Source organism: Bos indicus x Bos taurus, chromosome 8 (assembly GCF_003369695.1).
Source record: "Bos indicus x Bos taurus breed Angus x Brahman F1 hybrid chromosome 8, Bos_hybrid_MaternalHap_v2.0, whole genome shotgun sequence".
NCBI lineage: Eukaryota > Metazoa > Chordata > Mammalia > Artiodactyla > Bovidae > Bos > Bos indicus x Bos taurus.
In genome coordinates this window covers 16,910,201-16,922,455 of record NC_040083.1, presented here as the reverse complement: position 1 = coordinate 16,922,455, position 12,255 = coordinate 16,910,201, and the positions used below count along the sequence as shown (strand labels likewise).

At 42.5% G+C, this 12,255-nt stretch overlaps 1 protein-coding gene across 2 annotated transcripts in view; it reads left to right on the top strand.

Moving 5' to 3' along the window:
* Window positions 1–12,255, top strand: part of TEK (TEK receptor tyrosine kinase) — a 104,951-nt gene that overhangs the window by 65,273 nt on the left and 27,423 nt on the right. For both annotated transcript variants that reach the window (XM_027549071.1, XM_027549072.1), the window contains 3 exons: window positions 1,823–1,967; window positions 8,777–8,938; window positions 11,078–11,212. In XM_027549071.1, the coding sequence (XP_027404872.1) occupies window positions 1,823–1,967; window positions 8,777–8,938; window positions 11,078–11,212 (442 nt within the window). The remainder of the gene's footprint in view (window positions 1–1,822; window positions 1,968–8,776; window positions 8,939–11,077; window positions 11,213–12,255) is intronic.

Sequence of the window (12,255 nt, the reverse complement as noted above, 5' to 3'; positions counted from 1 at the left end):
ATTTATGCCCCACTAGCCCTCTCCCTTTCCACAGTGGTAACCGTGTTTGTTTTCTATACTATAAGTTTGTTTTCTATACTATAAGTCTGTTCTCTGTACTGTAAGTCTGTTCTCTGTACTATAAGTCTGTTCTCTGTGTCTGTGAGTCTGTTTCTGTTTTGTAAATAAGTTCATTTGTGTCATATTTTAGATTTCATGTATAACTGATATCATATGATATCTGTCTTTTTCTGTCTGATTTGCTTCACTTAGTATGATAATAAGTCCATCCGTGTTGTGGCAAATGGGTCATTTTTATTCTGTTTTATGGCTGAGTAGTATTCTATCATGTATATGTATGTGTGTGTGTGTATCACATCTCAGACAAGACTGGGTATTCATACCTGGCACTTACCACTGGTTAGGGTGCTACCACATGATTTTTTTTTTTTTTGCTTGAAAGAAATAAGGACTAAGCTACTTTCCCACATGTTTCCCTTCCCTCTCTCAACAGTGCCAAATGCAGCAGAGACAGGTACCACCTCAAATTTCTCTGTGTCACAAGTGGTCTGCAGGAAATTGATTTATTTTGTTATCTAAAGACTTGGAACTAGTTATTTTATTTTTCTCTCAAATATGACCAAAAATCAACTTGACCAGAAGGTAGATCCAAGTGATGTCTTAGGGGCAGAATATGCAGAATATTCACACATCAGATGTTCCTGATTCCACTTTAACAATCCACTAGGTGTAGTAGGCAATGGCACCCCACTCCAGTACTCCTGCCTGGAAAATCCCATGGATGGAGGAGCCTGGTGGGCTGCAGTCCATGGGGTCACTAAGAGTCGGACACGACTGAGTGACTTCACTTGCACTTTTCCCTTTCATGCATTGGAGAAGGAATAGCAACCCACTCCAGTGTTCTTGCCTGGAGAATCCCAGGGATGGGGGAGCCTGGTGGGCTGCCGTCTATAGGTCGCACAGGGTCGGACATGACTGAAGTGACGTAGCAGCAGCAGCAGGTATAGTAGGAGCCGACTGACAGCTTCCAAAATCTTGCTGGCCTTTCCTAGTCACAGCTACCTTCTGGTGAGAGCTGACCACACTACACACGTCTCACTTAACATTAGTTAGTTATTTTGCAGAAGTGGAAACTGGTTGGGTGAAGCTAAATAACTAAAGAAAGTGAGAATCACTCAGTCGTGTCCAGCTCTTTGTGACCCCATGGTGGTAGCCCACCAGGCTCCTCTGTGCATGAAATCCTCCAGGCAAGAATGCTGGAGTGGGTTAGCATTCCCGTCTCCGGGGGATTGTCCTAAGCCTGGAATTGAACCTGCACTGCAGGCAGATTCTTTAGTGTCTGAGCCACCAGGGAAGCCCAAACAATTGGCCAGAATTGGCAGAGCTGGGATGTGAGCTTGGGCCCATGTGTTTTCAGAGCCTTGACTTTTTCCAGAATACCATACTCAGCCAGCCTCTCAAACACTTCAGAAGCCATCTTGTCATTTCACCCAGCCATCACTGCATTGGACCATAAAAGAACAAATGTTACCAGAAGCAGTTTAGAAGGAATTAGACTTTTTGCTTGGAAGTGTTTATCCCATACTCCCAAACACACAACTACAACAGCAGGATCTGCGAGGGCATCAATCCAACATAAACTTGCAGGGTTACTACAATAGCTTTGGAAATAAGCCAACGCTTATACAAGCATTGGACTGATCTTCTTAATCTCTCCTAGAAAACTTCTTATTTAACAATGAGATGGGGTCAGTGTTATGAACCTTTGTGTTTATACCTCTGTAGAAGCTTCTGTTTTATTTTTTGTATTTGACCTTTCCAGCCAAAAGACTTTAACCACACGGGTCATCTCTCCGTGGCTACCTTCACCATCAACCGGATCCTACCCCCTGACTCAGGAGTCTGGGTCTGCAGTGTGAACACAGTGTCTGGGATGGTGGAAAAGCCTTTCAACATTTCTGTTAAAGGTAAGCTCCATTTTCCAGGGGAAGAGATTGTATGCTTGATGGTTCTGCATTTATGTATTGCTGGGCGCCGCCTTTAGATAGAAATGCCCTCTGACCGCTAAAATGCCTTTTGGATGTTCTCCAGGATACTAAGCCTTAAGCAAAAAAATTACGTGCATTGAAATGGAAAGGAGGGATTAAGTTTATGACCTTTGGAATTACATAGCCCTGGGTTTGATTTTTATGGCTGACAGCTAGTAAACTTGGGTGTGGCTTTGAGCAAATGAATTTGACCTCTGTTCAGTTCAGTTCAGTAGCTCAGTTGTGTCCAACTCTTTGCGACCCTGGGGACTGCAGCACGTCAGGCTCCCTGTCCATTGCCAATTTCCAGAGGTTACTCAAACTCATGTCCATTGAGGCAGTGATGCCATCCAACCATCTCATCCTCTGTTGTCCCCTTCTTCTCCCATGCTCAATCTTTCCAGCATCAGGGTCTTTTCAAATGAGTCAGCTCTTCACATCAGGTGGCCAAAGTGTTAAGAGTTTCAGCTTCAGCATCAGTCCTTCCAATGCATATTCAGGACTGATTCCCTTTAGGATGGACTGCTTGGATCTCTTTGCAGTCCAAAGGACTCTCAAGAGTCTTCTCCAACACCCCAGTTCAAAAGTATCAATTCTTTGGTGCTCAGCTTTCTTTATAGTCCAATTTTCACATCCATCCATGACCATTGGGAAAACCATAGCTTTGACTATTCGGACCTTTGTTAGCAAAGTAATGTCTCTGCTTTTTAATATGCTGTCTAGGTTGGTCATAACTTTTCTTCCAAGGAGTGAGCATCTTTTAATTTCATGGCTGCAGTTACCAGCTGCAGTGATTTTGGAGGCCCCCCAAATCCACTGTTTCCACTGTTTCCCCATCTATTTGCCATGCAGTGATGGGACCAGATGCCATGATCTTAGTTTTCTGAATGTTGAGTTTTAAGCCAACTTTTTCACTCTCCTTTTTCACTTTCATCAAGAGGCTCTTCAGTTCTTTACTTTCTGCCAAAAGTGTGGTGTCATCTGCATATCTGAGGTTATTGATATTTCTCCTGGCAATCTTGATTCCAGCTTGTGCTTCATCCAGTCCGGCATTTCTCATGATGTACTCTGCTGCTACTGCTGCTGCTAAGTCACTTCAGTCGTGTCTGACTCTGTGCGACCCCATAGACGGCAGCCCACTAGGCTCCTCTGTCCATGGTATTTTCCAGGCAAGAGTACTGGAGTGGGTTGCCATTGCCTTCTCTAGATGTACTCTGCATATAAGTTAAATAAGTAGGGTGACAATATACAGCCTTGATGTACTCCTTTCCCTATTTGGAACCAGTCTGTTGTCCCATGTCCAGTTCTGACTGTTGCTTCTTGACCTGTATACAGATTTCTCAGGAGGCAGGTCAGGTGGTCTGGTATTCCCATCTCTTGAAGAATTTTCCACAGTTTGTTGTGAACCACATAGTCAAAGGCTTTGGCATAGTCAATAAAGCAGAAGTAGATGTTGTTCTGGAACTCTCTTGCTTTTTCAATGATCCAGCAGATGTTGGCAATTTGATCTCTGGTTCCTCTGCCTTTTCTAAATCCAGCTTGAACATCTGGAAGTTCACGGTTCACATATTGCTGAAGCCTGGCTTGGAGAATTTTGAGCATTACTTTACTAGCATGTGAGATGAGTGCAATTGTGCGGTAGTTTGAGCATTCTTTGGCATTGCCTTTCTTTGGGATTGGAATGAAAACTGACCTTTTCCAGTCCTGTGGCCACTGCTGAGTTTTCCAAATTTGCTGGCATATTGAGTACAGCACTTTCACAGCATCATCTTTTAGGATTTGAAAGAGCTCAACTGGAATTCCATCACCTCCACTAGCTTTGTTTTTAGTGATGCTTCCTAAGGCCCACTTGACTTCACCTTCTAGGACGTCTGGCTCTAGGTGACCTGTCTGAACCTTTCTTTATTTGTAAATAAAGCTTAGCTTATCTACCACTCAGAGTGATTGTGAGATTGTTAAGTAGTGGAATTGCATCTGGCACAAGTCTGGTAGTGATTTTATTTTTGTAGAAAGTTTAACTTTGTCATTGTCTTGACTTCTGATTCACTACAGAGAAGTTAGAGAATCTTAATTTGCAGACTACTCACTTAATATGAAGCCTGGGTGAACATGAATGATTTTCTTATATATTCAGAGTTCTGACTATTCTTCCTACTATGAAATAGTATTTCAAAATTTGGAATTATTCCAAGTGGATTTGTGTACATTTGAGGCTTGAGGGGAAGGAATAGAGTGGAAGTAACTCCAAGTTCCCTTGGTTGTTGTACAGAGAGGTAATACAAATTTTAAATTTGAAAGTTACTTTTGAATGTACTTAGACAAAAGCACCTAATAACTCTGTGGTATGTATTCTAGAAAGGCATTGGACTAAATGCTTCATTCATCTTATTATTTTTAAAATGTTCATTGTATTTATTTTTTGGCTTCACCAGGTCTTAGTTGTGGCAGGCAGGATCTTTAGTTGTGGCGTGTGGGATCTAGTTCCCTAACCAAGGATTCATCCCAGGCCTCTTGCTTTAGGAGTGCAGAGTCTTAGGCACTGAACCAGCAGGAAGTCCTATCTTACTTCATTTTTATAAAGACCAGGCACAATAGTGTTGTTATCCCGTCTTGATCAGTCCGGAACTAGGTTCAGAGGTTTAGGTGACTTGCCTAAGGTAGCCCATCTCGTGAACAGCCAGTCTCAGTTTGGAACCTGGTCCAACCCAGCATCATCATTTCTAGATCATTTTGCTTTCTCAGTCTCTCCTGTTACAGATAAGGAAGCAAGATAACTGAAGTTGTTGTGTATGTAACCTACTTCACTACTTGATTAGGAATCTTTGGGTGATCCTAGAGGTAATTTCTGTCAATGAAAGTAAATACCCAGAACATAATCTTGTTTTAAAAAAAGGTCAGTAACAATAGTAACATAAATAGAGCCTCATAGAGTTAGATTCTCTGCCCTGAGAACCCACAGAAACAACCTCAGAATCTTTAATATTTTTTTTTGATTACTGGAAAAGCCTGGATCTATTTTATTCAGTAAAACATTAACACAATCAAAATAATTTCTTACGTCATATTTGTTCTTGGAAGAAAGGAAATGATATGCAGACAAGACAAATTATGTTATTTTTGGAATATTTGCTGTCCATGGAAAGTAAATAATAAGTAAAAAAACAAACCATGTTGCTAAGATTCAGAAGAGTCACTGATTCTAATTTTTATTTTTTAAATAAGACACAGCACGCAACATCAGTCCATTGAAATATCTCTTGTTCTAAGTCACTGATGCCTCTTCACTGTCATATTGACTGACTGGTATCCTCAAAATGGAAAATTGCAAGTAGGTAAATTGAGCAGTGTCTTTAATCATAATATTAAAAAAGATACAGAGATACAGATTTCCTTCAGTGTTTGTAGGGAATTGGTTCTAGGACCTCTTTGGATACCAAACTCCACGGATGCTCATGTCCCTTTTATAAAATGGTGTAGTATTTGTGTACAACCTACGCACATCCTCCTGTATACTTTAAATCATCTCTAGATTACTTAAACAATAGCCACCCCCCCATCTGTGGTTTCACTTTCCACGGTTTCAGTTACCCATGGTCAAATGAAGCTCAAAACACTAAATGGAAAATTCCAGAAATAAACAATATGTAATTTTTAAATTGTGTACTATTCTGAGTAGCGTGATGAAATCTCACACTGTTCCACTCCATCCTGCCTGGGATGTGGGTCTTCCCTTCATCCCATGTATACCACTCATTAGTCACTTAGACATCTACGTTATCGTTTCCTCTGTCATGGTATCAAAATGCTCATGTTCAAGTAACCTTTATTGTATTTAACAATGTGATGCTAGCAATTTGAATATTCCCTTACTTTGCCTAACTTATAAGTTAAACTTTACCTCTGGTATGTGTGTATGGGAGAAAAAAATGGTGTATGTAGAATTTGGTACTGTCTGCAGTTTCAGACATCCACTGGGGTCTTGGAAAGTATCCCCTGCAGATAAGGTGGATTATTGTAACACCATATACAATGTAAATGCTATGTAAATTGTTGTTAACTATAATATAAATATTTTGTAAATAGTTGCTGGCACATGGAAAATTTCAAGTTTTGCCTTGTAGAACTTTCTGGAGTTTGTTTGTTTTTTTTTCCCTTTCTGAATATTGATCTGCCCTTGGTTGAATCTGCAGATGCAGAACCTGTATATAGAAGGTTGACTATACTAGACTTTCCTCCCAGAATACAAACTAGAGCAACCACTTTGGAAAATTGGCAATATATGCTAAAACTAAGCATACACCTACCCTGTGATGACATTCTACAGCTAAGTTTATGCTCAAAAGATTGCATTTGTTAAACAGTGTTCAAGAATGTTCTGAGGAGTTTTATTCCTAATAGTCCAAATATCCATCAGCATTAGAAAGAATAAGTAGAGTGTGTTATATTCATATGTAATAGGTTTCTAGGGCTGTGGTAGCAGAGTACTCTAGACTGAGCGGCTTAAACAACAGAAATTAATTTTCTCAGTGTTCTGGAGGCTAGGTGATCAGCGTAATCTTACGTTGATCTGAGATCAAGGTGTTAGCAGAGTTACTTTCTTCTGAGGCTTTGCTTCTTGGCTTGTAGATAGCTATATTCTCCCTGTATCTACTCAGGGTCTTCCCTGTGTGTGTGTGTGTGTGTGGTAATTTGATCTTCTTATGAGGGCCTCCCTGGTAGCTCAGATGGTAAAGAATCCACCAGCAACTCAGGAGACCAGGATTCAATGCCTGGGTCGGGAAGAGCCCCTGGAGAAGGGTATGGCTACCCACTCCAGTATTCATGCCTGGAGAATTCCATGGACAGAGAAGCCTAACTGGCTATAGTACATGAGGTCATGAAGAGTCAGACACGACTGAGTAACACGTTAATGAGGACAGCCGTCATACGGGATTAGTGATGACTATAGCCCTCACTGTAACTGAATTGCCTCTTTAAAGACCCCCATCTCCAAATACTGCAATGCTCCCCTCATACAGCAAGGGTGATGTGCAGGGCTGGCTTCATGGGCTTATGACCTGTCCACACAGGGACCTACACTTGGTTTAAGTTTCTGCTGTCTTCAACTTGAAATTTTACCTTTGAATTTCATAAGTGAAGTCCAGTGACACCATGGAGCTTGTGCATGAATAGAAGAGACCGATTCACAGTCTGTCTCCTTTCTTGGCCACCCCATTCCCCCATACATGTTCTCCATGCCCCAGGAGTCTAATGGACCTCTTAACTCACGGGAGTTCAGTAAGACTCAAAGCAAGTTGAATAAGTTGAGCTACTTCTATAATTGAGTAAACAGGATACTGACAGCCTGTCAAGACATCCTTTCCTTTCAAACCAGAACTTGCTTCGTATGGTAAACATACTGTATATCTGTTTATTTACCATGCCCCTTATGGGGGCTAAGAACCATTGAAATATCTAAGAATGTTTTCTCTCATCCAGAACCAATTTTTACCTTGTTGGGGGTACTATTTCAGTCCCATTGAGAATACCTGGTCTTTGAGGTGGGGAGGTTATTCTGGATTATATAGGTGTGTTCAGTTCCTTAGTCATGACCGACTCTTCGTGACCTCATGGACTGTAGCCTGCCAGACTCCTCTGTCCATGGGATTCTCCAGGCAAGAATACAGGAGTGGGTAGCCATTCCCTTCTCCAGGGGATCTTCCTGACCCAGCAATCAAACCCGGGGCTTCTGCATTGCAGGCAGATTCTTTACCATTTGAGCCACCTGATTATCAAATGGTAAAGAATCTTTAAAGACTGTCAGAAAGAGGTATCACAACAGAAGAAAGGTCAGAGAGACATGAGTTTGTTGTCTTTGAAGATGGATAAAGGGACCATGAGTCAAGGAATACAGGTGTTTTTTAAGAAGCTGAAAAGAAGAAAACAAATTATCCCCTACAGCCTCTAGAAAGGAACACAGCCCTGTTAACACGTTGATCTTAGCCCAGTGAGACTAACTACTGACCCCCAGAGACCTCTGATTTCTGACCTCCAGAGCTGTAAGATAATAAATTTACGTTGCTCTAAGCAGAGAGAGACAGACAGACAGACATAACCTGGTGGTCTAGTAGGATGATTGATATTAAATAATCACACAAAGAATAATGAATTCTGAAAATTGCAGTGAAGGAGAAGATCTGTGGAAGTGTGTGGCATGTGAGACTAACAAAGGTTCAGGGATAGACACTGTGAGGAAGTCACATCAGAGCTGAGAGTTGAATGATGTAAGCGATAACTGCAGAATTGTGGGGGGTCTGGTGCATTCCTTGCAGGAGAATAGTATCAGCCAAGAATCTGAGACAGAAAGGAGCCTGGTGCATTGTTAGGTGAATGAACTGAAAGGTCACTGGGACTGGAGAGTGTTGGATGAGAGGATGAGGGAGCTAAAGAGGCGGCAGGGGTGCTATTGTGCAAGGCCTGGCAGGTCATGGTATGAATTTCAGATTTTATTCGAAATGTAATGGGAACACATGGAAAACTCTTGATCAGAGGAGTGCTCATTCTTTAAGAAAGTACTCTGTGGGTGGCAGGGGGGAGGGGTGAGAGCAAAGCCAGGAGATCACAGAGCGGGTAAGTGCGTTGAATCTGATCAGAGAACTCAAAGCGGGCTTTGTCAGGAATGTGAAGGCACTCACCCACTACCCCTATCTCAGAACAGCGGTAAAAACCCCAAGTGTAAGGACTGATCTGATTCTTGACATTTTATTTAGTTCTTCCAAAGCCCTTGAATGCCCCAAAGGTGATCGACACTGGACACAACTTTGCTGTCATCAACATCAGCTCTGAGCCTTACTTTGGGGATGGACCAATCAAATCCAAGAAGCTTCTGTACAAACCTGTTAATCACTATGAGGCTTGGCGGCATATTCAAGGTAAGATTTGGCAGGGAAATGCTCCAGCAAGAGATGGGACACCAGGAAAAGAAATTTGTCCCCAAATGTAGAAATCCTCTCTCTCAATCTCAACCCTCTACCCCAAGGTAGGGGCTGTGGCAGAGGATTCTACTTTGGAGTATTCAGGAGAGAGTGGCGGGGTGATGGCTCCTCTGAGTTGTGGGTCTACCTTTCTGAAAGGCATGGTGTAAAATGGGGCACAGAACCAGCCTGTGTCAGGAGTCACTATCTTCATCAATGCTTCCTGTCCAGGTTCCTCTGGATCTCCAGTCCCATTTTTACTCTGTCTTGCTTGGTCATGGTAAAGGACACGTGTTTATGCTATGAATACAGTAACAGGGAAGTCCAGGGCCCACTGGAAAGGCAGGGACTTAATCTGCTTACATCTGAGGGGTGATTTTTGCTACTGTTGTTGTTCAGTCGCCAAGCTGTGCCCAACCCCTCATGACCCCATGGACTGCAGCACACCAGGCTTCCCTGTCCCTCACCATCTCCCAGAGTTTGCTCAAGTTCATGTCCATTGAATCAGGGATGCCATCCAACCATCTCATCTTCTGTCAACCCTCGTCTTCTTCTGCCTTCACTCTTTCCCACCATCAAGGGTCTTTTCCAATGAGTCAGCTGTTGCTACTGAACCACGTTTTCTTTTTTTTTTTTTCTTATTTGAGTTTGCCCTGTCTGCATTCTCCTAACTCACAGAAATTTGGGAAGGAATTTGGGCTGTGGCTGACTGAACTGGGGTAGGGGGAGGTGGGGCTACAGGCCCATCCCCAACTTTTTGAAAGCAAAAGCCCCAAATGTAATAAAATGTCAAACGTTCATGAAAACAGTTAAATTTATTTAAGTTAAATTTACTTTGAAACAAATTACAGTCCTGCTTATTGCATGATGATGTAATAGCATTTTTTTTTTAAAAGCTGAGCACCATCTATTGACCCAGCTGCTTAAATTGTGCCATCTTATCGTGAGACATGCCACAGTCACACTTGTAGGGAACATACACACCTCCATCAATACTCTAGTCTCACTATGCCCATGAATTCCTAAAAGGGCCCTCTACCCGTGACTGCAATGAAGGAGACACCGAGACACTAGTTCCATCCCTGGGTCTGGAAGATCCCCTGGAGATGGAAATGGCAACCCACTCCAGTGTTCTTGCCTGGGAAATCCCATGGGCAGAGGCGCCTCACAGGCTACAGTCCAAAGGGTCGCAGAGAGTCAGACACAACTGAGCGACTAAGGGCATATAATCAAGGAAGTTACCAAAAAAGAAAACGAAGGTTTGGGGCTTAAAAACACTAGCTGACCTGAGTACGTTGAATAAAATCATGGTGGTATTACGGAGCTCTTCACATTCTTTTGAACACTCATCCAAAATTCAGAATCCCAGGAGCATAAGTCTAATTTGCTGGATTGTTGTTTCTATTGACAATGGCTAGGTCTTTTGAAAAAGCAGCTTAAAAAAAAAAGGATATTGATAATGCATTGTCTCTTTATGGACATCCACAAAGAGGTTTTCTAAAAACCCTTGAACACAGTCCAGTATTTTTCCTTACTGACTTTATCATGTGTAAGGCAAAAATCTACCTTTGCAATACTCATGCAAATAGCTCAGAAGAAAAGAAGCATATGTCATTTGTTTCTGGGAGGTCTTTTCAAATACTTCAGAACCCTTTATTTATTATGACATGACTATTACAAATTTGTTGTCTGATTAGTGTAAGCAAACCCTCAAAGAGTCTTTTCTCTTGATAGCTTGATTGAAATCACTGTTTGCATTTGAAGGCAGTTATTTTCTATTATTCTAATTGAGTTTTTCCCCCTAAATCTGATTGGTATTCCCTATAGTTGAAGATGTGCCTGATTTTACTCTACAAATGAAAATACAGAAACACTAGAGCAGAAATGTATGAATGGCACAGAGATACTTACATGAAAAAGCCTTGTTTTCTTTATAGTAGGAACACTGAGACCCTGAAGATGGAATCTCCCCTCTGTTCTACTCAGACATTGTATTTTTAAAAACCAAGCATTAGTTCCCATCACAATAACAGCATTCCAGTTTGAAGAATGTAAAAGATTGCCAACTTAAGTTTCCTGGACTTTCCCTCTTCTCAGTGACAAATGAGATTGTTACCCTCAACTATTTGGAGCCTCGGACGGAATACGAGCTCTGCGTGCAGCTGGTCCGGCGTGGAGAGGGCGGAGAAGGCCATCCTGGCCCTGTGAGGAGATTCACAACAGCTTCCATCGGTCAGCTGAAGCAAACAGGCATTTATTCAGGAGCTGGGTGGGTGGGGGAGGAAGGGGAAAGAGGAAGGAAGACCAGGAAGGGTGGTGGTAGGTGAGCGGGTGGGTGGGAAGGGTGGTGGAAGGGGTTTGCTTTTGAATGGGTGGGAAAGTGACAGGAAGACTAGAGACTTGGAGTCAAGCCAGCCCTTTATTTGGGCTGCTCTCCTGGTCTGTCTCCCTGGGGAAGGGGGCTGGAGTGATCCACGGGGACAGAGAAGGAAGCAGATGAGCCTTCAGGAAGGCAGGGACATCCCTGAGGACTTGGGATTTACTTTGTAGCAACTGTGCTCAGTCTTGGCTCCTGAGTTTTTCCACCAGCTTCCTGTTTCCATCCTAAGGGCCCAGGCCAGGCTCTTGCTGCATACATACTCCAGAAATATAAAGTAATTTGTAGCTTTTCAAAGTCATTCACGCACATGGTAAAAATATCGAATAGATTGAAAGGCTTTTACCTAAAGAACGGCAGTCCTATGCTCTATCCCTCCATTTCCCCATCCTATTTCCTTTATCTCCTTGAGCCATATGATATATACCACCCTGTTTCTCTCATGGCATGGCATGCAGGGTCTTAGATCCCCTTACTTCCTGGACTAGGGATCGAACCCATGCCTCCTGCAGTGGAAGTGCAGAGTCTTAACCACTGGACTGCCAGGGAAGTCTCTACCTCTATGTTTCTAAATCAGTGGTTCTCAAACAGTATTTTCCATCAGAATCATCTGCCCGGCTTATTAAAATAAATTTCTGGGCCTCGCCTCCAGGGTTTCAGATTCAGAAGGTTTGGAGTGGGAACAGGGCTCAAGAATCTGCATTTCTAATAAGTTCCCCAGTGATGTATGATGCTCTGGTCTTAAGTTTACACATTCCAAGTGTAGCACTATTTCTTGATGGATCAATATCAGTCAATAGCTATCAGTCTTCTATTGTGTACACTGAGGAGCCTTTGAATTTGTGAAATTTCCTTGATGCTAACCTGAACTCCAGCTTTCTGCTACCCAGGTCCCCTC